Genomic DNA, 25,353 nt, shown 5'->3' with positions numbered 1-25,353 from the left:
TGACTGTTTGAAGTTAAAATGACATTGAAAAAAGTAAGACCATTTTTCACACAACCATTGCAGCCTCTCCAAGGTCATGTGATCAAAATTCATATGCTTGGCAGCTGACTCATATTTCTGATGGTTTGCAATATTCCAGGGTCATGTCATCACTTTTTGTGACCTTCTGACAAGCAAGGTCAATGGAGAAGCCAGATTCACTTAACAGTCATGTTACTAAATTAACAGCTGCAGTGATTCACTTAGCAATTATGCCAAGAAAGGTCTTAAATTCACTTAACTACTGTCTTGCTTACCAATGGAAATTTTGGGCTCAGCTGTAGTTGTAAGTTGAGGACTGAAAGTTTTGCTGAAGCTCAGTCTACTGAAAGTAAGGAGCCCTGGAGATAAAATAAATATTGTATTTGTACCAAAAGAGATTTTGTTTCTAAACTGCTACTTTCTCTACTTGCTCCTAGGAGTTATTTTCATTGGGGGTTTAGCAGCCAGTCTTCCTATTCTCAATCTCCATGCAGTGGTTGGAGTAATTTTCATCCATGAGCTGGACAGAGAGGACTTTAAGGATACTTTCCCCTTCTCCATGGAGGACAATGGTAAGCAATTCAAACATGCTCTTTTGTTTTGCTTTATTTCTGCCCCTTTGTGAGCTTTGCCATACATTTATCATTATTATTGTTGCTATCATTCATGCACATGCATGCATACACCTTCTGTCATCTGCCTATTTACCCTCCTATCTACCAAAATACCTCTTTCTCTCTCACTCCCATGCATACACACAAGTAAAACCCATCTAATCTTCTATATTGCCTTCTTCCTGCCTGCCTGCAAGATAAGAGCATCAGTTGCTACCCAGCTGTTCCTAATGTGACCAAATTACAAAGCTGGTTGCAATGGGACAGAACTTTTACTGCCGTCTGAACTGAGCCATTCTCATTGTTTCTAAGGTCTTGTTTTTCCTGGAGCTCAAACCAGAAAAGGGTAACTGTTGAGGGGTCAGAAACTATATTTTTTCTCTCTCAAATTTTGGGCTCAGCTATAGTTGTAAGTTGAGGACTGTAAGTTTTGCTGCAGCTCAGTCTACTGAAAGTAAGGAGCCCTGGAGATATTATTTTATTATAGGTTGCTAATAATTATATATTATCAAGGTAAAAGTGGTATTTATACTATACTAACTAGAAATTGTTAACACTATGACTTACATAATAAGGAAACAATTACATCAGTATTAAATATAGTTTTTGAAATGTTAATGAATGTAAGATTCCTTGAGTTGTATATTTAATATAATTCAATTTCTTAATCTTAAATTGATAACAGAATGTCACTGGAATGCCTGGGACAAATTGCTTTTGTTTTGATCTTTAAAGTTACCACTTACCCCTAAAAAAAGAAAGCTCCAAAGCAGCAAATATTTGATGGCAAAATAGCAGAATTTTGGTGAAGTAATTTTGGGATGTCTGATTTAATTTTGGGATGTCTGGTTTTAAAAGTAGAATGAGAATAGTTTGCCTACTATACTGTTTAAAAAAAAAACTCTGAAAAACCAGCCTACTAAGCAGCCATTTTGCTGCCAGATTTTAGCAGTAGAATCTCAGTTATAATGAGATGCAGAGGGTCTGCATGATTTAAAGCAATGTTTCTGAAACTTGGCAACTTTAAGTTGTGTGAATTCTCAGTATACTTTCTAGGGAATTCTCAAAGTTAATGTTTGCACAACTTAAAAGTTGCAAAATCTGAAAAAAAAAGAATTTAGAGCTTTGTTGTAAAAAGCAGGATAATACTTTGTGTCCTTAGATTAATGCAAAATAAAAGAATGTTTTGATGAAATTTCCAAAAATGTGTAGCCTATTGAAAATGTAATGTCTTCTGTTTTCTGCCAGTCATTCTAGGACACACACCCCTTGCCATGACTGATAATAGAAGGGGGGGAAAGCATTCTACTAATGTTGTCTTAATAATCCTAGTCCTATTCTTGATTCTGAAAAAAACAGATTTTACTGTATTTATAGAATTCTTTATGGGACAAGTGTGATTGAACACACAAGGAATTTGTCTTCGGTGCATAAGCGCTCAGTGTACATAAAAATACCCCTGGGTATCTGATGTAATTTTACCTAGCCTCACCTGCTGCTTTCTGTTTGTTATGAAGCATATGGTTTACAAGTGTGATCAGGTACAGCTAGCTGATTTAGTTTAGTTAGAAGAATATCTGGAATTATGGTATTAAATGCTGAGCTGAAGCCTACAAAGAGGACCCTTGCATAGGTCTTTGGAAATTCAAGATGCTGTAGGATGTAGTGCAGAGCCATATTAACAGCAGCATCTGTGTAGGGAGGCTAACAGTGGATCCATGATGGTTTTCAGGTGGGCCAGCACTAACATTTCAAAGATTTTCATAACTACAGATGTTAAAGCAACCAGTCTGAAATCATTCAGTTGCTTAATGGAGGGTTTGTTTGGCACTGGGATGATAGTAGAGCATTTGAAACAAGAAAGAACATAGCAAATCTCTAGTGACTTATTAAAGATGCAGGTGAAGATGGGGGCCAGGACAAGCTTTTAAGCAAGAAGGAGTTGTCTGGGCTTGGTTTTCCTGGCTTTCGCCTGAAAACTAGACCTTGCACATCATTTTCTGTAATCTCCAGCGGTGGAGGGCCCAATGGAATGGGGTCAGTTGTAGGAGACTTGGCTATTGTTAGTGTGTCTGGTATGGGGATTGTGGAGATTAAAAAAAAAACAATTATGTAGTTAGTTGTTAATGGAGTCTGCTGCTAGTACCATAATATTAGCCTTTTAAAGAAAATTCTGCCCATTTTAAATTAAAATTGTTTAGGTGAAAAAACAAATCTTCATTTTTTACAAGTATTGTATCATTTGAGTTTGGGACTTCACAATAGCATCTCCTTTATTGTGGGAGAAAACCACATTTAACTTAGACTGCATTTAAAATATTTCAGAAGAACCTCCGTTTGACCCTCCCATCACTTTCCATGCTAATCTTCTGCATCACCCTGATCTGCCTCGCTGGATACGCTACATTCAACGTACCCCTTTTGACACAGGATACCTTTATGGATCTCCCACAGAAAAGGACATCGGCAAACAGACCATTGAGGTTTCGTGTGTCTGCTTTTCAGAATGTTATATTTGTTTGCCTGCGTCTCAAGTGAAGCTTTCTCAACATTGCATGTTATTACCTTTTATAGCAGAGGCTTAAAAACTTTATAACTGCATTCTGCGAAAGGTTTTGGGGGCCATAATCCAGTTTATCTTAAGCTTCAGCAGGTGTATTTGGTTGAATGTGTCTGGGCTTGGAAGCTCAATGGAGCTGGGGTTGGGCACCACTAGGACGGAAATCACAAAGGTTTCAATTTCAAAAGTGTTATACCATTACCTGCTTCATAGGGCTGAGAAAGAGTGATTGACTCAATAGAATAGAATAGAATTCTTTATTGGCCTAGTGTGATTGGACACACAAGGAATTTGTCTTTGGTACATAAGCTCTCAGTGTACATAAAAGAAAAGATATCTTCGTCACAAATCATAACATACAATAAATGATAGTCACAGGATACAAATAAGCAAGCAAATCATATTAGGAAACAATCAATATAAATTATAAGGAAACAAGCAACAAAGTTACAGTCATACAGTCATGAGATGGCTGATAGGAACGCTGAGAAGATTAATAGTAATAGTAATGCAGACTTAGTAAATAGTTTGACAGTGTTGAGGGAATTATTCTTTTAGCAGAGTGATGGTGTTCAGGAAAAAACTGTTCTTGTGTCTAGTTGTCCTGGTGTGCAATGCTCTATACAATCCTTTTGAGGGTAGGAGGTAAAACCATTTCTGTCCAGAATGTGACGGGTCTGTAAATATTTTCACAGCCCTCTTTTTGACTTGTGAAGTGTACAGGTCCTCAGTGGAAGGCAGGATGGCAGTAATTGTTTTTTCCTGCAGTTCTATTTGTCCTCTGAAGTCTGTGTCTGTCTGGTTGGGTTGCAGAACCAAACCAGATAAGATCTTCCATCTGGCTTCACGCCTAATATGCATAGCTTCCTGTTTTCTAGCCTGATTCCTTGACCACTGCATCAAATGTTCTCTCAACCATCAGTTATAATACAGGGATATTTCTGTGTAATGGACTTCTCTGAATCTGGAAAGAGAATGATAGTTTCCAAACTATCACAAGGCTAAAACAGCTACATATGCCTTCCATATCAGGGAGGTAAATAGTTACCCTCCAGCTATTTCAGAGGCAACCAGCAAAATCAAAAAATACCTGTCTTAATGAGGTTACTGATGAAAATCATGCCAATGCATATATACAAGGAGTCCTCAACCACAATTAAGCCCATAATTTTATTGCTAAGCAAAACAGTTGTTAAGTAAGTTTTGTCAGATTTTACAATCTTTCTTGCCAAAGTGGTGAAGTGAATCACTGCAGTTGTTAAGTTAGTAACACGGTTGTTACATGCATTGAGCTTCCCCATTGACTCTGCTTGACAGAAGGTTGCACAAGGTGGTCACATGACCCTGGGGCACTGTGACCACCATAAATATGAGTCAGTCGCCAACAGAGGTGGGGGGGGGTCAAACACTGTAATAACCTCTTCGTCCAGCACCAGAAATTTGAGTGTGCGCCTTCTGTGGATCCATGTGGCATCAAAAACCATGGTAATTTTCTCGCACAAGCCTTCTGCACATGTGTGCAATGTCAAAAAACCAGTGATATAGGATGGGATTGTGCCTGGGGGGGGAGGGCTGCAGGTCGCAACTACCGGTCCACTTGAACTGGTCCGAACTGGCAGCAGCCCACCGCTGGTTGCTAAGCATATGAATTTGTGTGAAAAATAGTCATGTCACCTTTTTTCAGTGTTGCTGTAAGTTCAAATGCTCACTAAATGAACTATTGCAATTTGAGGATTACCTGTATACCTGTTTTCAAGATTTGGTAACCTATTTTTTTTTCTTTTTAATAAATCTGGTTAATAAGATGTGAGAATCTAACCTTCTTGGTTGTAAACATTGTAAGGTTTGGCTTTCTGATTCTGAAATGTTTGCTATACTGCAAAGCCTCATCTCAGATTTCCAAATCGATGGAAGAAAGATTTGCCTTCCGGCATTTGTGTTCTGAGACAATTATTTGGCTTAAGTAACTGTATTTTTTAGAAAATGAGGAGGAAGTAAGGGAAAAATTCAGCAGGTTCTGACATGTTCTAGAGAGGCAGTAGCGGAAATTCTGAGTAGTTCAGAGATACAGCAAATACCATCTCTGGCTGGCTCCAGAGTGATGTGGGAATGGAGATTTGGCAGAATCCTTCCCCCAGGAGTGGGGAGGGAATGGGGATTTTGCAGTATCCTTCCCCTGCCACACCCACAGAACTGGTAGTAAAATAATTTGAATGTCACCACTGGGAGTAAAATTTTTCTTTCTTTTCAGGCAATAGATAAATAGATATACAAAAAGAGAGAGAACTAACACCCATACAATAACCGTGTACCTGTTGCTTCTCTATTGTAGGTGATGGCCTATAACAGATATACATTTGAGACTGTAAGGCAAACAATGGAAATACGCATTTCATTATCTCCAGGTAAATGGTTCACGTGTAATAAAAAATATCTGATAGCTTTAACATAGATGTGATCTTTGATTAACTTGGCTTCTAACTTCTAGCTTTGAGTTATGAAAAATCCCTTAGTTAACATTACAATATTAATGTCTCTTTGAAAGAAGGCAGGTTGTTTTCTTGCTTAAACGGGCAACGTTCAAACTTTTTCTTAAGCAGCATGCCGTGAATCCCTCAGCAATGGGTAGTTCTCACTTGCCTTTCCCCATCTCCCATTTTTCTGTCCTTTACCTAAAGATGGAGATACGCTGTACCAAGCTGACTTCCTTGTGAAGAACTGGGATGTTGAGGAAATGCTTCCAAAAGAAGCCCAAGACCTTTTCCAAGAAGCTGTAGATAGAATGTGGGAGCAAGAAGGCTTGACTGTCATTAATATTACCTCAGCCTTAGACCGGGGGGGCCGTGTACCTTTGCCAATTGAAAACAGGAAAGAAGGGTAAGAAACGTGACCCTGGAAATGACAATCAAAGCACAGTTGCTAAAATTTTGAGTGTCAATTGCTCAAGAAACCGAGGTAAGATTATAGCAGAATTAAGATCTTTGATTGGAAGGACTTAATTTACTTCATTTTGTAGATTTTTATCTATGTTTTCCAGCAAGAGTTTACAGCATCAGGGCCATCTATATGCTCTCTCTCAAAAACCTTGGGTTTAGCCTCTGGAGCGCCTCTAAAATTTGCCATTGAATTCTAATCATTGAGGTGGTAAATTATTAAATATAGTTGAGTGTTCTGACCCCCCCCCCTCTCGTATACCAAGTCACTCCAACACAAAGTCTCTTCAAGATGTTTATTTACATACAGGTTCAACCTTGGCAGCAATCCAGCCTGCCAAGGTCAAGATAGCACTTTGGGCAGCAATCCAGCTACAGTGAACCCTTTGGCAGCAATCCAGCTACCAAGATCCAGATAACCACCTTGGCAGCACTCCAGCCTGCCGAGGTCCAGGGAACAGATTGGCAGCAATCCAGGTAAACAGTTTGGCAGCAATCCAGTCTGCCAAGGTACGACACAGATCTGAGAGCGTCTCCAACTCTAATGATCAGTTGATTCCTGCAAAGGGCGTGTCCACAAGCAGCCCCTTTATAGTCTGGAGAGGAGTCTAATTATCAGCAGCTGAGAGCAATTACCTTCTGTAACTGCTCAATTGCTCCTTACGGGTAGCACGCCAATAACGAGCATCTAATAACTCACTGCTGATGTCTGACTCACTGTCCCGTGACTCCTCCCCACTGCTCCAAGGCATGACATCAGGAGCCCCCTTCCTTTGGCTTTCACCACTGCTCCATGCCTCCTGGTGGCCAACCAGCCTCTCTGTGCCCTGCTCAGAGTTGGAACCCTGTCCAGGGTCCTCCACATCCTCCTGAGCCGACTCATAGGGACCCTCACTGTCTGAGTCTGGTGGCAACTCCAATGGCTCCTGCTGGGCCACAACACTATCCCTCACCGCAGGGCCCTTCCCCCGGGTCTGACGCTTGGGATGCGGCCGCGAGGGAAATTGCGCATGATACGCTCGCACCAGAGCAGGGGCATGCACAGCCGTCACATTGGTCCAGGTTCCCGTGTCCGCCCCCTCCTCCGTCCAGTCGACCAAATACTGGAACCGTCCCTTGAGCCATCTTGAGTCACGGATCCGGGTCACTTTGTGCGGTGGCTGTGTGTCCATCTCCCGCGAAGACGGCCGGGGAGAAGAGGGACGTCGGAGAGGACAAGCCAACCATTCAGGGACCAGGAGCGAGCGATGGAACACCGGGTGCACTCGCATCGAGCGTGGGAGGGTCAGGTGATAGGCCACCGGGTTGATAATGACCTCCACGGGGAACGGCCCAAGATACCGGTGGTCCAATTTCTTCGTGGGCCGGTGGGACGGAAGATGCCATGTGGACAGCCACACGCGATCTCCCACAGCCAATTCTGGCACCGCATGTCGGGACTTATCCACTACCCGCTTGTAATCTTCCTTAGCCTGATTCAGATAGCGGCGCACCATTTGGTGGACCGCCTGGAGCTCAGAGAGGAAGTCCTGCGCTGCGGGGACTGGAGAGTCCACTGGGGTGAGTGGGAAAAAGTGAGGGTGGTACCCGACATTCGCCATGAAAGGCGTCGTCCGTGTGGAGGTGTGCTGCGAGTTGTTAAATGCGAACTCCGCCACGGCCAAGTACTCTGCCCAATTGTTCTGCTGCTGGTTCACGAAGCAGCGCAGATATTGTTCCAGAATCCCAATCACCTTCTCCGTCCCCCCATCGGTTTCGGGATGGTGCGCCGAGGATAAACAAACCTGGACGTCTAGAGCGGCCATCAACCCTTTCCAGAACTGGGCCGTGAATTGTGTCCCACGATCTGAGATGACCCGGTCAGGTAGGCTGTGCAGCCGGAACACGTGCTGGATGAACATGCGGGCAGTGCCGCGGGCTGTCGGCAATCTCCGACAGGGGATGAAATGCGCCATCTTGGTGAGCATGTCCACCACCACAAGGACCGTGGTAAAACCTGGCGACGGAGGCAGTTCCGTCAAGAAGTCCATGGAAACAGCCCCTCAGGGTCTGTCTGGGGTTGGCAATGGCTGCAACAAGCCTGGAGGAGCTCCCGTTGCTGATTTGGCCTGTCGACACTGCACACACAACGTGACATACGTCTGCACGTCATGTTGCAAGCGGGGCCACCAGAAAGTACGGGAGACCAAGTGCAATGTTTTGAAAAGGCCAAAATGTCCTGCTGCTGGAGTGTCATGACACTGGGAGAGAGCCAATCCACGGAGGGGCCCTGCAGGCACATAGAGCCAGTCCCAATACCTCAAAAGATTCTCGTCAAAGGTCCACGGGGATGTCGGCCCTACCTCAGCCCGCCGTTGTTCCACACACTCATCGTTCCACTGCGCATCCTGTATCAGAGACCGTAAATCCACGGGTTCCTGAACTGCAGCGAAGGACTCGACAGGTAGAACCGTCTGGGGTGGAAGTGAGTCTGCAGAGTCAGAGTACCCTGGTTTCCTAGACAGGGCATCCGCCCTTTGATTCAACGCACTGGGGATGTACGTTACCTTGAAATTGAACCGGGCAAAGAACAGAGACCACCAGATTTGGCGTTGGTTCAGCTTACATGCTGTCGTCAAAAACTTCAAATTCCGATGATCCGTCCGGACCTCGACCTGATGCCTGGCCCCCTCCAGGTGATGCCTCCAGGCCTCGAACGCCACCTTGATAGCCAACAACTCCTTCTCCCAGATGGTGTAATTGTGCTCGGAAGGATTGAGTTTCCGAGAGTAGTAAGCACAAGGGAAAAGGGTACCATCAGGGGCGTGAGCCTGCAGTAACACCGCACCCACCGCAATGTCAGACGGATCCACCTCCACGACAAATGGACGATGGGGATCAGGGTGCTTCAGGATCGGCTCCCTCGTAAAAGCACGCTTCAGGGCCACGAACGCCTGTTGCTCAGTGGGGCCCCAGCGAAACGGCACTTTCTTTTGCAGGAGCCGAGGGAGGGGTGCGGTCAAGAAAGCAAAGCTGGGGATGAAGGTCTGGTAATAGTTGGCAAACCCGAGGAGTCTTTGAATGTCTTTCATCCGTCGAGGAGGTTGCCAACTACGTAACGCCTCCACCTTGCCCGGCTCCATCGCAATTTCTTCAGGGGAGATACGGTGCCCCAGGAACTCGATGGTAGTCTGCCAGAACTGACACTTCTCCAGCTTGGCAAATAAATGATGTTCTCGGAGTTGCTGCAAGACCAGACGCGAGTAGATCAAGATGTCGTCCAGATAAATGACGACAAACTGATCCAAAAGGTCCCGGAAGATGTCATTCATGAAGTGTTGGAAGACTGCCGGGGCATTGGTCAACCCGAACGGCATGACCATGTACTCAAAATGTCTGTACCGGGTGCCAAAGGCTGTCTTCCATTCATCCCCCACCCTGACTCGAACCGGGTTGTAAGACCCACGACAGTCCAGTTTTGTGAACACCGTTTCCTCCCGGAGCCGCTCCAACAACTCAAGAATCAGGGGCAGCGGGTAACGGTTACATACCGTGATGGCATTCAGGCGCCGGTAATCGCAACAGAGTCTCAGATCCCCGGTCTTCTTTTTCACGAACAAAACTGGGGCAGACAAGGGCGAAGACGAAGGTCGGATAAACCCCCAGGCGAGGTTCTTGTCAAGAAAGTCCCACAATGCGGCCAACTCCGGCTCAGACATGGAGTACAGACAACCCGTCGGGAGTTTCGCATCGGGTACCAGGTCAATGGGACAGTCATAAGGCCGGTGCGGCAGCAGTTGATCTACTTCCTGTTCGCTGAAGACATCTGCGAACTCCGCTAAATCCGGCGGCACGGTCACCTTGGGCGAGCTGGGTACCTGGGCTGCACAGACCTGCCGGGTGTGGTCGACGCATTGCAGGGATGGGAACGAGATCCCGTTCTGTGACCAGTAGATCTGAGGGTCGTGCGCCTGCAGCCAAACCAAGCCCAACACCACGGGGAAATGCAGGCCTGAAGTCACGTAAAATTGGATGGCCTCCTCATGCTCCCCGAGGATCAGGCGCAAAGGCTGCGTGGCTGCATTGATAGGCCCAGACAGAAGCACCTGGCTGTCAATGGTCTCAACACGCATTGGTGGGTCCACCGGACACAGAGGGAAGTTGTATTTTTTCGCAAACCCCGCATCCATAAAGTTCGTGGTAGTCCCGGAATTGACCAAGGCATGGGCCGGAATTCCATGCGGACTACCCGACAAGAGAATGTGCGCTGCTAAAATCATGTGCCGTGGAGGCCCCTCCACCTCGGTTTCGGCTTGCGCCAGACCTAAGGACTCCCTCAGATTGGGCCCCGCCCATTTCCCAAACCGTTGCTGAGGGGAGGCCACAGTCTGCACAGCCCCCCTACCCTTTTGGGGGCAAACCAAAGCCAAGTGTCCAAGATCCCCACAGTAGAAACACAACCCCCCTGCACGCTGTCTGTCCATCTCCGTGCGCAACAAGCGGGGTTTGGCGGCACCCAACTCCATGGGCTCCTCCCGTGCAACTGCAGTCTCTTGAGGGACCGGCACCCTACTGGTCTCCTGGGACATGCGGCGAGGCCTCCGCCTCTGCAGCCGGACGTCTATCCGGAGGCACAAGTGGACCAACGCGTCGAACGTCAGTGGCCTGTCCACCCTCACCAGCTCATCCTGCAGGTCATCTGACAGCCTGTCCTGAAAAGTGTCCATGAGGGCAGGCTCATTCCAGGCTGAGTCCTGACTAAGCAGCTGAAATTTGCTGACATAATCCTGCAAGGAGCCACGACCCTGCTGCAGCGACTTGAGTAGTCTGGTGGCTGTTTCCCCCTTAATGGGATCCTCAAACATCAGCCTGAGATGGTTACAAAAACCCTAGAGATCATCCAACAGAGGGTTTGGCTGCGAGAGCAACGGAATGGCCCACCGAGCTGCTGTGCCTGAGAGCAAGCTGATAATAAATCCCACCTTCGTCCAGTCGGTGGGAAAGTCCTCCGCTCTCAAGCTGATAAACAGCTGGCATTGTCCCAAGAACGCTGCAAACATCACTTGTTTGCCATCGAACTTGTCTGGTGTAGCCACTGGGCATTTCCTCCTTGGCTGGGGAGGGTTAGCAAGCCCCTGGAGCTGAGAGACCTGACCAGCCAGCAAAGCAATCTGTTGAGCCAACTGGGCATTCTCAGCCTGTGGGTGCTCAATGGAGCTTCGTTTGGGGCAGGAATCAATCTGTTCTGATCCCCACTCTTGTATACCAAGTCACTCCAACACAAAGTCTCTTCAAGATGTTTATTTACATACAGGTTCAACCTTGGCAGCAATCCAGCCTGCCAAGGTCAAGATAGCACTTTGGCCAGCAATCCAGCTACAGTGAACCCTTTGGCAGCAATCCAGCTACCAAGATCCAGATAACCACCTTGGCAGCACTCCAGCCTGCCGAGGTCCAGGGGACAGATTGGCAGCAATCCAGGTAAACAGTTTGGCAGTAATCCAGTCTGCCAAGGTACGACACAGATCTGAGAGCATCTCCAACTCTAATGATCAGTTGATTCCTGCAAAGGGCGTGTCCACAAGCAGCCCCTTTATTGTCTGGAGAGGAGTCTAATTATCAGCAGCTGAGAGCAATTACCTCCTGTAACTGCTCAATTGCTCCTTACTGGTAGCACGCCAGTAACGAGCATCTAATAACTCACTGCTGATGTCTGACTCACTGTCCCATGACTCCTCCCCACTGCTCCAAGGCATGACATCAGGAGCCTCCTTCCTTTGGCTTTCACCACTGCTCCATGCCTCAGGCGCCTCCTGGTGCCAACTAGCCCCTCTGCACCCTGCTCAGAGTCGAAACCCTGTCCAGGGTCCTCCACGTCCTCCTGAGCCGACTCATAGGAACCCTCACTGTCTGAGTCTGGTGGCAACTCCAACGGCTCCTGCTGGGCCATAACAGTTGAATAATCCAACTATGAATAAATTAAATTTTATTGCAATTACATTTAATTCAAGTATAGTTTCTTTCTGTCCTGACTCTGCCCAATTCACCCTGGTCTTATCTATTTATTGAGGTGTGCTCCTCAGTATATCACTCAGTGGCCAAGAGTGGATTTCAAGTTTTAAGAAAAAGGATGCACTCTCCCAGGTCTGTAATCATTAATATGTTCTATGTTTGTCCCACAGGGTTTATGTTAAAGTAGGGTCCAAGGATCCATTCACTACATGCTTAACAGAGGCAAAGTCACCTGACAATCTTTACCGATGCAGATTGGAGCAACAGCCTATCATTACCTGTTATGATCACTTCAGTCCTCAATTCCAAATTGATTGGTGTAACCTAACTTTGGTGAGAGGATGTTGGAGAAAGTTGTGCATTGGAGGGAGAGGGAGAGCAATTAAGGAATTCTGGGATTTAAAGTGTTACCCCTCTTCTCATTTTTCTTTCTTATATTCCTCAGATAGACCTTACAACTATGAATGACACGGAAATGGTGCTAGTTTATGGAGATGGTGTGCTTGAAGAAGGGACTGAATTTAATCCTCCTGATGATGCTCCTGATAGGCTATTTTTCAGTGATTTCTTACTTACTTTCCTTCTTCCATTCCTCTTGGGATTTCTTCTCTTTCTACTCTTGGCCTACATCATGTGCTGTAGACGAGAGGGCGTGTAAGTTGGGCATGCGTCCACTAGAGGATGTTATCTGAGTTTATTAACATACTTGAGTACATGTGAAGTAAATAAGAATGCAAAATACAGAATGACGCAGTCTCTCTCTCCCCCTCCCTCTCTCTTTCTCTCTCCCCCTCCCCTCTCCCCCTCTCATCTCCTTTCTTTTATAAGTATGTTGGGTTGCATTCAATGGTGGTCTTTAAGAACTATTCTCATATGTGGATGAAGGTGCAAGCAACCAGGTTCACACGTGTAGATTTCAAGCTAACCACCCTAATTGTATCCTGCCTCCAATGCAGTATTTTGCTCAGGCTGCTTTCTTTCTCTTGGAACAAACAGATAAGGTCCCATGGACCTTGGGAAGTGTGGGAGGTGGTGGTGTCAGTCCTAGGTTTCTTGCAGCTGTTCAAGAACTCAGTCAATTCTCCACTTGAATCCCCCCCCCCTTGCCTGTCTGGAAGCTTCCTACACTAGATCAAATAAAATATATCCTATTGAATTGTTCTTTTTGGGGTTTTGGCTGCAAAGGTTCATGGAAAGGACCTTGAGAAGCAGAAAGAGTTAGACTGGAGAACCAGTTTAGTAAAAGATATCTCAGCCCAGAGAAGGGGGTGGGGGATGGGACACATTTCAGAAGAGACTTCCTGAAGAGTAAAAGTAAAGGAGGGGGGAGGAGTAGCAGTGGCACCTGGAGTTTGCATGTATGTGTGTGTTTAAAAAATGCAGACAGATACTATGATTGCACAATTGAAGTCCCACTCCTTTCCCCCAAACTCTTCCTTCCTTCCTCCCTCCCTCCCTCCCTTCCACCCTCCCTCCCTCCCTCCCTCTCTCCATCTTCTTTCTTTTATATGTATGTTGATTTGCATTCAGCGGTGGGATTCATCTTCCCTACCAGTTCGCAAATGGAAGCACCTGTGCATGTGCTTTGCTCGTACGCACCGCATCTGCACATGCACTCCACCTCCTGTGCATGTTCAATGCTCGTGCATTACGTCGGGGGGGGAGGGGCCTCCCGCAGCTGCCGCTACAGGTTCGCCCGAACCAGAGAGAACCAGCTGAATACCACCTCTGATTGTGTGTCAGGAAGAAGATAAGCCTCTCCATTTGATACCACACTGCAACAATCAAGATATATAATCCAACCTAATAATATTTCCCAGGAGCACAAATCAGGAATTTAAAATCATAGTACAGGCAGTCTTTGACTTCCAATAATTAATCTAGTGATTGTTCGAAACTATAATAGCACTGAAAAAAGTGACTCAGTGACACGGTTTTCACACTTATGACCATTGCAGTATCCCCATTGTCATGTGATCAAAATTCAGATGCTTGGCAATTGTTTCATACTTATGACCATTGATGTGTGCCAAGGCCATGTGATTATCTTTTGTAAGCTTCTGATGAGCAAAATCAAATGGGGAAGCCACATTCACTTAACTGCCTTGTTACTAACTTAACAACTGCAATGATTCACTTAACACCTCTCGCAGAAAGATCATAAAATGGAACAAAAATTCACTTAACAACTGTCTTATTTAGCGCCAGAAATTTTGCAGTCATAAGTCGAGGAGTATCTGTAAAATAAATTAGAAAATACCAAGTCCAACTCTTCATTCTGAGTAGGAGTCGCATTAAAACATTAAAGATAAATGTCTGTCCAGCCTCTGTTAGGACTGAATTACATGTCGAAATAAAAATACTTATATCACTTTTGCTCACTTAGCAAAAAAGATATTTTGGGCTCACTTGTGGTCATAAGTTATGACCACAATTGAGCCCAAAATTTCTTTTGCTAAGTGAGACAGTGGTTAAGTGAATTTTGTCCCATTTTATCACTTTTCTTGCCACCGTTGTTAATTGAATCACTTCAATTGTTAAGTAGTGACACTTTTGTTTAGTAGATCTGGCTTCCCCATCGACTTTGCATGTCAGAAGGTTGTAAAAAGGGATCACATGACCCTGGGACACCGCAACTGTCATAAGTATGACTGTTCTAAGTGTTCAAATTTTGATAATGTGACCATGAGAATGCTGCAATGGTTGTGTGAAAATAAATCACTTTTTTTAAGTGCAGTTGTAACTTCGAATCGTCGCTAAATGAATGGTTGTAAGTCGAGGACTACTTGTAATTTAAGGAGACTGTCTCTCCTATCTGGGACAGTTCTGCTCCTCTCCATAGTAAACAGCTTTGGAAAGGATGCCCATGGAGGAAGAGGGTTACTTTTCTCAACTGAATTGCTCCTGGTAATCAATGGTGTAATCAAGGAAGGATTTCACCAACAATCTATCGAGCATATCAGTCCCCCTAATTAATAACTGTAGCATTTCTATTGGAAAGATCCAGTGGGAAATTATCTCCCTCTGAGGCTTAATTAATGCATAAAAAGCCAGAAGCACTAAAGTTGGTTGCAGAGAGAATTGAATCATGTTGCAACTCAAGAAATGTTAATTATCTGCCCATGAAATATTCTCAAATTCTTTTCTCTTTTGAAATAATTTCTTACTATGGACTGGGATTACGTCTAGGAGCATTTTTCAAAACATAACAATAGCTTAATAAGCTGTGTTTCTCTTATTGGGTATGGGAGTAAACTGAGAATATGAAGATGGTTGGTGGGGCCTAAGGAGTTGGGCTTCCACGTAATTTTGGATGCCTGGTGACTATCTAGGCTAGTCCCTGCATTTTTCTTCGTAAGATTTTTGAAGTGGTTGATCCTCACCTTCTTCCTAAGATTGAGAGAGAGTGACTGGGTGACCAGAGTCATCCAGCTGTCTTTATGTCTAAGGTAGGACAACAACCCACCATTTCCTGGTTCTTACCATGGAGATTTAAACCACTATGCCAGACTCTCTCTCATAAGGGGATGCTTGCAATTCTCAAAAATATATTACTGAAAAATAAAATGATTTGCTTTTTTTCTAATTGGATATAATACCTCTCTGTTTCTTTGAATTGTAGATACAAGAGGGATCTGAGCACCTCCGAGTAAGTTGCTTTCTTTCTGTCTTTGCTTTTATTTATACTTGAATGTAAAAATCAATCAATCGTTTGTTTTGTTCAATTGTCACCATTTCCCTTGCGACCGCCAGTGTGTTTGCATTTTCAAAATCTCCTTTCATTCTAGCTAAACTTTGTGAATTTGTGCCTTCTACTATATTTGCTTAATAGTGAGGTAATCAATTTTTTTTTCTAAAGTTAAACCATACAGTCTGGTTTGTGGTAGGTCCATAGAGTCAGCCTAAATCATGGATTTCAAACTCATAACGTCATGTCGTCACGTGACATATCTAGTGGTGGGATTCAAAACTTTTTACTACTGGTTCTGTGGCTGTGGCTTGGTGTGTGTGGCACGATAAGATGCTTAAAGATACTGCAAAATCCCCATTCGCTCCCCACTCCAGGCGAAGGATACTGCAAAATCCCCATTCTCTCCCCACCCCACTAACCTGCTTTCTAGCTCCGTTCTTCTGTGCAGGGCAACAAAAGAAGACTCAGCCGATCAGCTGACAGGTTGGGAGGCAGTAATAGACTGATCACATCAATCAGCTGGGAGGCTGGGAGGCAGAGAATAGATAGATTGGGTGCCTTAGCCTTATAGGCTAGGCCTCCCTGCAGCCTCCTGGGAGCAAAAGCAGGCCGCAGGACTACTCCTGGAAGGGGAGGGGCAGGCAGGGGTGGGGCCAGCCAGAGATGGTATTTGCTGTTTCTCCAAACTACTCAAAATTTTCACTATGGTTCACCAGAACCAGTCCGAACTGGCTGAATATGCATCGGTGACGCGTCCGGCCTGCGGGCCGTGAGCTTGACACCCCTGGCTAAACCATTAGCCAGGAGACATACATAGAGACCAGGGGTGGGTTCCTGCCACTTCTAACCTCTTCTATAGAAGAGGTTCCACAAATCTCCCATGCCGTTTAGAACCAGTTCCAGCTCCCTCCCCCCACCCATCCACACTACTCTTGCCCTTCCCACCACTCACTGATTGGCTGGCTCACCAATCGGTCCGCCTGCCTCTAAGAGTCCTATCTAAATCTTAAAGTCTTAAGGCTGTCAAGTTTGAACATCCCTGGGTTTTTTCCCCTAAAGGGTTAGGGGTGCAAGGGTCTTGTGACTTGACAGCTTTAAGACCTGCGTGCTTCAATGCCAGAGATCCTGAGCCAACATGACTGGAGGAGGAATTCCGGGAGTTGAAGTCCACAAGTCTTAAAGCTGTCAAGTTTGAATACCTCTGGGGTTTTTTTCTAAAGGGTTAGGGGTGCGAGGGTCTTGCAACTTGACAGCTTTAAGACTTGTGTGCTTCAAATGCCAGAGTTTCTTAGCCAACATTTTGGTTGCTAAGCAAGAGCGTTGTTAAGTGAGCTTCACCACATTTTACAAGTTGCCCATGCCTATCCAGTCACATGGCTGGCAAGCCACTCCCACAAAGCAGGCCACACCTACAGAAGAGGTTTTCAAATTTTTTGAAACCCACCACTGATACAGACACATAACACAGAGAGAGGAAGGCATCACAGAGTAACTGTGATACCACAATCTACCAAGCTGTTCCCATGGCAACCTCTCAATAGTTTGAAGCACTTCCTCCACTGCTCTCATAACTGTGGCAAAGTGGGATGGCCTTGCACAGGAATCCCAACCAACATCTTACTTTCTGTGGCAGTCAGTCAGTCTTGGGGATTCCTGAAAGAACTATCAGAGTAAACTAACGTGACACTCAGGAGGTAACCTCTACTAATAGGAAGGCAGGAAGTAAGCTAAGCCACCCTGAAACGTGGGGTCATGTTGAGGAAATAACAGGCCAAGCCAAGTTTGAGAAGAAAATGGGCACCATAAGTGAAAAACAGATGACTTTTTCTTTGACTAATGCCGAATCTTCAGAAGAAAGCATTCCTGAACCAATATCAGCTAACATCTTTGCGCCAAACCTACTTTTAAATAGTGACTTTGAAGAACCTCAACCCTCTTCTTCAGGCCTGCACTTGAAAACCGTATCTAGTTACAAGTCAAAAGATAGAAGCAAGCCTTCTTTTCCCTGGAAATTCCTTCTGCCAAAGCGTGGTGTCTCCAAACTCATCTTCCAAGTGGTGGCTTCCACTGAGAAACGCAGTGGTGTCTCCCTGCAAGCCCTCAAGAAGAGTGTTGCAGCCACTGGCTACAGCCTGGAGCAGCGGAAGAACCATTTCAAGAGAGTCTTGAGGGCCTTGGTGGCCAAAGGATTGTTGAGGAAGTTGACTGGGCGTGGACTGACAGGCTCCTATGGGATTAGTAAAATAATGTTGAAAGTATTGAGAAGAAGAAAGAGAAAAACTAGGAGGAGGAGGAGGAGGAGGAGGAGGAGGAAGGCAATAGCTATCCTTAACAAAAAGAAACTTGCCAAGCAAAGGAAGAAGAAGAGGAAGAGGAGAAGGTCAAAGAAAGAAAAGGCCAAGCCTGAACAGTCTGAACCACCCAATTGTTGTAGTGAGAAGTCAGTGACGACATGAGGTTTCCATAGCTGAAGCTGTGTGTAAGGAAAAAGAAAATAAAGCAACATAATTCAAATGTCTATTGTCCCTTTTATTTGAAAAGGGAAGAGTAATGGCAAATAAGGTAATATGGGGCAAACCTATAGAAAATTCTGAATGTGTTCTATCCTTTGTATGTGTTACTTTTATATTATGAACATGTGCTGTTTATAAATAATGTAGAAATGAAAGACGTGCTTAATCCTATTGGATTGTAAACTTGGAGAAATGTTAAGAATGATTTTATTTGCTTGAATGTATGTGTGTGTGTGTGTGTGCACTATGATAAATTTTCTTTTCTCTATATATTGTATGGTAAATACTAGACATGATAAAGAAAGGGAGGAAAGAAGGAAGGAAGAAAAGGAAGGAAAGAAGGAAGGATGGAAGGAAGGAGTACATGAGGCTACCCTTAAAGAACATTCAGAAGTTTCAACTGGTGCAGAGTGTGGTGGCATGCACAGTCTTTGGGGGTTCCTAGAGTAGCCCATGTCACAGCACTGCTTTGAGAGCTGCACTGGCTGCTAGTTTGCTTGTGGATGCAATTTAAGGTGTTGGTTATTACCAATAAAGTCCTTCATGGCACAAGTCCAGGTTATTTGAGGAACCACCCCGACCCTATGGGACAAACCTGCACCACCCATGCCAGCAGAGAGGAATGCTATGGGTCCTATCAAGAAATTCTGCCTAGTAGGGCCCATGAGAAATGCCTTCTCTGATGTAGCCCCATCCCTTTGGATCATTTTGCCCCATGAGTTTTGCTCTCACCCTCCTGATTGACTGTAAGAGCCCGAAGATCTGGCCCTGCCAGTTGGCTTGGGGCCCTAATGGAGGAATATCACACTGGAAGTGGTTGTTTGACTAATAGTAGTTCCCACCCACCGCCAACCCCCATAGATTCTCTTCCTCCCAATCTTTTAGTTGCAACCTGCATTTTATTGTAATTTTAATATTTTATATATTTATGGTTTCATTTTAATGTTGTAAGCCAGAGTCACCTTGTGGCAAAATGGGTAGCAAACAAATTTAATAATAAACCCATAATTAATAAACACCATATTAGAGATGTCTGATATGACTAGACCCAGAGACCTGGGCCACAACATATTCTACAATTTTCAGAGAGAAATCTTTATGCCTTTTGTCAGGGAAGACTGTGGCCCAATGTGTTAGGAATGGGTTGGGGAAGACTTGACTCAGAGGACTTCAAACTTGGCAACTTTTAAGACTTGTGGATTTCAACTCCCAGAATTCTCCAGTCATCCATTTAAGCATATAAAACTTGTACTTTGACCGAATATATACAGTATTTTGAAATACATTTTTTTAAAGAACTTTGCAGATAAGTTATGTTTTGGCTGGAATATTCCCATCTGAATAGGAAGGCAGCTGTTTTGGAAAGTCTGATGTGGCATAGTTAACATAAATGATCTACAAAGTAGATCCGGTTTTGTTTCCCAAAAAGTGAGTGTTGTTATTTTTCCTTTGGAAGAACAGTTGTGTAGAAATTGGAAAAGCACAGAAATAATTTTTAATGCAATATTTCAAGACAGGAATACTTTTTATAGTGGTGGTGGGGACTAGCTGGCACATTTGTAAAGTTGACAGCATGCTGTGGGACAATTCATATGAAATAATTGCTCTGGGAGAATTAAATTACTATTTGAAAACAGCTGCATTGTGGGTGTAACCATTCACAATATTGCCATTTATTTAATGGCATATACCGGTAAGCAAGGTTGTTCCTAATGTAGTTCCCCAAGATGGATCCCATTGACTCAAGTTAGTGTTATGTTTTGTGGGAGATATATCAAAATACTTCCAAAGGGAGTATTTGAGTATTGGCAACTATCTTTGTGTTTTTATGTACAAAATCATATATACACACCCCATAACCATATATATCCCACAACCTCCCTCCCATAACTATAATTTGCTTTATTTTTCAAAGAAATAATATGGACATTGTTGAATTTCAAATACAGTGATTGTTTTATTAGTCAAAAAGCTTCAGATGTCATTGTGAAAGATAGCTCAGGCATGTTGGCTTACACATTGACCTGGCTTGAGAAAGCCTGAACAGAAGACATCTTGCCTCTTTTACAGGGTTTCTTGACATCTGCCTTCACTTGCTTCTTGGCAGTTTCTCGGCCATTCTTAGACATGGCAAACCTTTTTTTATTCTTTGAATGTTTGGCCTTTGGACCTTTTCCTTTCATTGATAGATTCTTCTTTCCAATGTCAGGATTGATCTTGAATGAGCCGGTTGCTCCAGTGCCCTTTACTTGCCAGAGTTGCCCTTTTGCCACCATATTCTTGATAGATCTCAGGAAATAGTGCTTCTTTTTGGCCACGTCGTAGCCCATGTTTGCCACAATTTTCTTAAGAGCTTGCACGGAAAGACCAGACTTCTTCTGGGAGCCGGCAACAGCATTGTAGATCATTAGGGAAAGACTGGAAGTTGGTGGCTTGGGTCCAACAACTCTTGATTGATTGAACTTTTTCCCAACTCTTTTGGAAGGCGGGGTGGTTCTTTTCTTGGAATGATTTCTGCCACCATGCTGCACAGAATCTGGTGCAGTAGCGGGCTCAGAAGGACCCGGAATATCCTGGGAATCTGGACCTTCATCTGCATCTTCAGTTTCTGGAGAATCAGCTATCTCATCAGATGTATCTGGAATAGGAGCCTCGGGAAATGCACTCGACTCCATTATATTTTTCAAGAAGGGATTTTCTGTCACTTCTCTGTCAGATCAGGGGGATATTTTAACAGCTTACAGCTCTCTTGCCCTGTTTGAAAGAGAGAAAAACATTCAGTTCCTTCCCTCATACTGTTCAGATTTCAGTTGCCTTTCCTACCCTCCTTCTGCTGGCCTCTATTGTCCAACATGCCATATACTTCATGGGTATACATTTGCAAATTTCTTAGATCTGAGGATTCTGTTTTCCCTTCCACAGCTTCACTTTTTCACTCACCCAGTTCTTGCCTTGGTTCTTGAGATTCTAGAACAGATGCTTTTTCTTAAGTGTTTTTCTTTTAAGTTCTATAAGCATATCTAGTACATATATATATATATATATATATATATATATCTACATTAAAATTGGTGTATATCTTAGAGGATCTCAAACTGATGGTGCTCAACTGCAAGGCAAATAAATCCTATCCATCTCTCACAAGCACTTTTTGAGTGTTTAGCTCTAGCTGGTTGTCAAGACAACATAGGTAGGTTCTCTATGATGTCGAGTTTCTGCACTATGATATCATGAGTGCAGGTACATCCTTGAATCCTGCTCTTTAGTTTTTAAGTATTTTTCCTTCAGGATTTTTAAAAATAATAATTAAATAAATAAGTGAGTATTTTCCTGACAACATTACCACAGTATTCAATAATTAAAACAGAAAAAAATGTGCATTTTGAAACAGGATCAGGATAGATTGGAGAAAATAGGATGTTTAGATCAGATACCTTTCCTCACATGGTCTGCTACCCACTTCTCCCAACTAGCTGTCCCTGTGAGGAGCCGAACACAATTGGGGAAGATAGTTGGGAAGTTCCATCTCCCCTATATTCTTTCAGAAGCAAAAAAAGTCACCTCAATTTGGGGGCTAAATTAAAGGCTTCCATCATCCTAGAGGGAAAATGACATGGTCCCTAAAATACTCTGCATGACTTTTTTTTTCTTTTGAAAGAAGAAAGTAAAAAGGAAGTCAGTTCCAGAACAGCTGATCCATTTGATCAGAGAGTTGCATTGCTAGACCAGCCCCTGCTGCTTTGCAGTAATAGACTTACGTAACTTGGCTTGTAAAGAATAATGAAAAGCCAGTCTTGATGAACTTGGTTAGCTTAATGTTAGATTAGTTTTTTGAGGCTTAATATATTGTGCAAACTAAGCCTGTTTTATTAGACTATGGTTCAGTGTATCATGTTATTAAAGAAAATGGGTTAATTTGGCAACCAAGGTCAAACAGAGCTAATGAAATTGGAATAAATTGTTTGAGGAGTGCAGCAATTTTTGAGTTATTGGAATAGGAGTAGATAGCCTTCTCTAGCTTGGCTGTGCTCACAATTGAAATTTAGGGGGAGATTTCCCTATACCTCCATATAGTTTATTTTTGTGCTATTAGGGAAAGCTTCATTTGTGTTTTAGCTTCATTTGTTTTAGCCTCTTATTTTTATATATATTATCAAAACAAATCATTTTAATATGACTATTTTTCATTACTTATTGTAGCTCCAAATTGGGAGGATAAATACAAATACATCTACAAATTTATATTGATCAAAATTTCTACTTTAACTCCACAAGGACAATCCTGTTATTTCTAAAGCATACTAATGGTGACTTTCAAGACAGCAGGAGAAAGTCCTCTATTATTATTATTATTATTATAGTGAGATCGGTAGCGTGTAGTGAGATTAAAAGTTCAATATATAAATAAATACTTATTGAATAATTTACTTCTCTTAAAAAAAGTTCTATTCCTAAGACAGAACTAGAACTCATGGTGAGGAGAGCATGGCTTGCATGAAGAGAAGGCCAATTTTATGTCAAAGAAGCAAAGACTACCTTACTAGAAGAAGGCAAAGGCAGATGTCCTAACTTTGACTTTAAAAGATAACATTACATCAAATATTAAACAGCAAGAGAACCTGCTTCTTGAATTAAGCTGCTTGCAAGATTATTTTTGGAAAGGACCACCAAAGGAAAGACGTAACTAAGAAATACCCCACTCAGTAGTATAAAAGAATGCTGAGGAAGCAATAAGACAAGGTTGAAAAACAACAAGAAATTCTACTCTTTCTACCACCTGTAATTCTCACCAAGTTGTAAGTACCCCCTTGCTTAAGAACAAGTGTACCTCCTACCTCAAGAAAGGAAGACTCTGCTTCTTCTCCGAAAAGGGTTGAAAAAGAAAGGATCAACTTCCTCCTTATAACTCAGCAAGGGTCATTGTAGCTCCACCTTCCACAATTACAAGACACAGGTGAAGTGGGGAGGGCATGTAAAGGAAAAGTCATCCAATCCATCATGCTATACAACTGTTCTAAAGTCACTAGGAGAACTTCGTTTACACGCATGTTCTACAGTTGTAGTTATTTTTACTTCTCCGAATAATATTCAATCCAAACCAAAATTATGGAAAAAATTTTGGGGAAAAAAAGTGTGTTTTTGAAGATTGATCGCTAATAACACCACTTTTCTTTTTGGTGTACCATAAAATTATATATCAATGGAAAGATAATTTAATCAAGAATGTAATGCAATATCTTTTATGAAGGATTTGCTATTAGAATAGCAGTTATAAAAAGAAAAGTGAAACCCATAGAAAAAACGAGATATACCAAAATTATCACCATGTCAGTTAATACTTAGTTGGGTAAGCTTTAGCATGAATTATGGCCTTACAACGTCTTCCCATGGAGTGAACTAAGTCTTTTAGTTCTGGAGCTGAAACCAAAATTGAATGATTGCTTCTGGATTTTATTGTTGACTATATTTGGCTATAATTTTCCATAGAATACAGATAACTGAACAAACTTCATTCTTGATTAAAGTATCTTTCCATTGATATAAAACTTTAAGGTACTACTCCAAAATAAAGTGGTGTTATTAGCCATCAAACCTCAAAAATACCCCCCCCCCCCAAAAAAAAGGGTTTCCACAATTTTGGCCACTACTTTAGGTTCTGATAATATCTAGTGATGGTATTATTTTTATTAACAGACTCTATAACAACTACTAATGAGGGGTGTGCTAATAAAAATAAACCCAAGTTGACTTTTAACAAACCCTACATTATAGAGTGTTTCAAAAGAACCAGGCTCTGTTGCCTATCCCTTTCAATGCTTTGCTTGCTAGGGATCTTGCACAATCCTAATCCTAAATTAGGATTGTCATCTCAAACATATAAATGTGGATAAGTATCATTTTTTAACCTTGTTCTTTGGGGTTTAAAATATTTTGTCTTCTCTTTAATAATCCAGGTAATGTAGAGAAAATGTTCAGGATGGCAGAAACCTCTCGGCAAAAATATAGTGTTCTTTTTCCAGAATTTTTAGACACCTCAATCCCCTCCCCCCCCCATTTAGCTACATTCTTCACATTTGATTATGGATGCAGCTTCCTGCAAAGAGCAGAGGAAAATTGTCACAGAAACCACTACTCCGGTGCAGAGAGAATGTAATTACTCTTGCCTCTCTCATAGTGACTCATAATGCTCAACTAATAGATTTCCAGAATGGACTCCAGATTTTAGACCAACAAACCTCACCATTGACATTTCTTATCCCTTGGCTGGACATAAGTGAGAACAACTTGGACAAGAGATAATTCCCTACCCTAACCACTTATAGTCAGGTAGGTTATGTAGGAAAGTTAGGTAGGTTACGGTTAGGTTAGATAGGGAGCCCTAAAATATTTCATGTGCCTTCAGCATTTAATCATGCTGGCCAGATGACCTCGGAGACATCTTCGGACAGTACATGTTCTTTGGCTTTGAAACGGAGATGAGCACCACTCCCTATAGTTGGGAACGACTAGCACATATGTGTGAGGGGAACCTTTACCTTTACCTAACCGCTTAAGGCAACTCCAGGAGAGGAAAACTATTCTAGTGGATTTACAATTTTACATCTACATCATGACCCAGTCTCTGGAGGAATATACTCTCCAAAGGCAGAATTTCTTGCGCCTCCAATACAAACCTAGGTAAGGATTCTGATACACAAACTAAGTTGCTGGATAATGATGAATCGTCATCATTTGGAGGAAAGCTGCTAGCTCCATCCCTAGATCATGGCTTAGATTCTACTTTAATACAAGAAAAAGCTGTTAATGGCTTAGTCCCTCCTAATCAAGCTTGTATAAACCCATTATCACTTTCAGGATTGGACAAAGCTACTAGCCATGAAAATATGAGGAAGGGATCATTTAACATTCAGAAGCTGCTTATATATGATTCAGAGGAGAGGAAACACTGAATTGCAAGGGATGCAACTACAAGGAAGGAGCAGGTTACTGTACCCCAAACAGAATATATCATATCAGAAAGGTGGCTGTC

General features: G+C 43.2%; 2 protein-coding genes and 1 long non-coding RNA gene across 3 annotated transcripts in view; 2 read left to right on the top strand and 1 right to left on the bottom strand.

Moving 5' to 3' along the window:
* SGCA (sarcoglycan alpha) overlaps window positions 1-25,353 on the top strand; it is a 39,842-nt gene that overhangs the window by 5,753 nt on the left and 8,736 nt on the right. Inside the window, exons 2-8 of the mRNA XM_081933282.1 lie at window positions 459-593; window positions 2,961-3,118; window positions 5,528-5,600; window positions 5,874-6,072; window positions 12,290-12,452; window positions 12,565-12,773; window positions 15,742-15,768. Coding sequence (XP_081789408.1) covers window positions 459-593; window positions 2,961-3,118; window positions 5,528-5,600; window positions 5,874-6,072; window positions 12,290-12,452; window positions 12,565-12,773; window positions 15,742-15,768 — 964 coding nt within the window. The remainder of the gene's footprint in view (window positions 1-458; window positions 594-2,960; window positions 3,119-5,527; window positions 5,601-5,873; window positions 6,073-12,289; window positions 12,453-12,564; window positions 12,774-15,741; window positions 15,769-25,353) is intronic.
* On the top strand, window positions 17,604-18,266 carry LOC309381941 (uncharacterized protein; the record flags this gene model as incomplete). The annotated part of the gene is made up of 1 exon (XM_081933283.1): window positions 17,604-18,266. One exon carries the CDS (start codon window positions 17,604-17,606, stop codon window positions 18,264-18,266), a length of 663 nt encoding a protein of 220 aa, XP_081789409.1.
* On the bottom strand, window positions 20,493-23,269 carry LOC309381942. Its single transcript, XR_014173601.1, has 2 exons — window positions 23,159-23,269; window positions 20,493-21,077 (listed from the first exon to the last, which is right to left on the bottom strand). It is a non-coding gene; the product is annotated as an uncharacterized lncRNA (long non-coding RNA).

The sequence above is a fragment of the Natrix helvetica genome (genome assembly GCF_964273705.1).
Source record: "Natrix helvetica genome assembly, chromosome: Z".
NCBI lineage: Eukaryota > Metazoa > Chordata > Lepidosauria > Squamata > Natricidae > Natrix > Natrix helvetica.
Note: the sequence above shows the minus strand (reverse complement) of the source record. Positions and strands in the feature narration are given on the sequence as shown.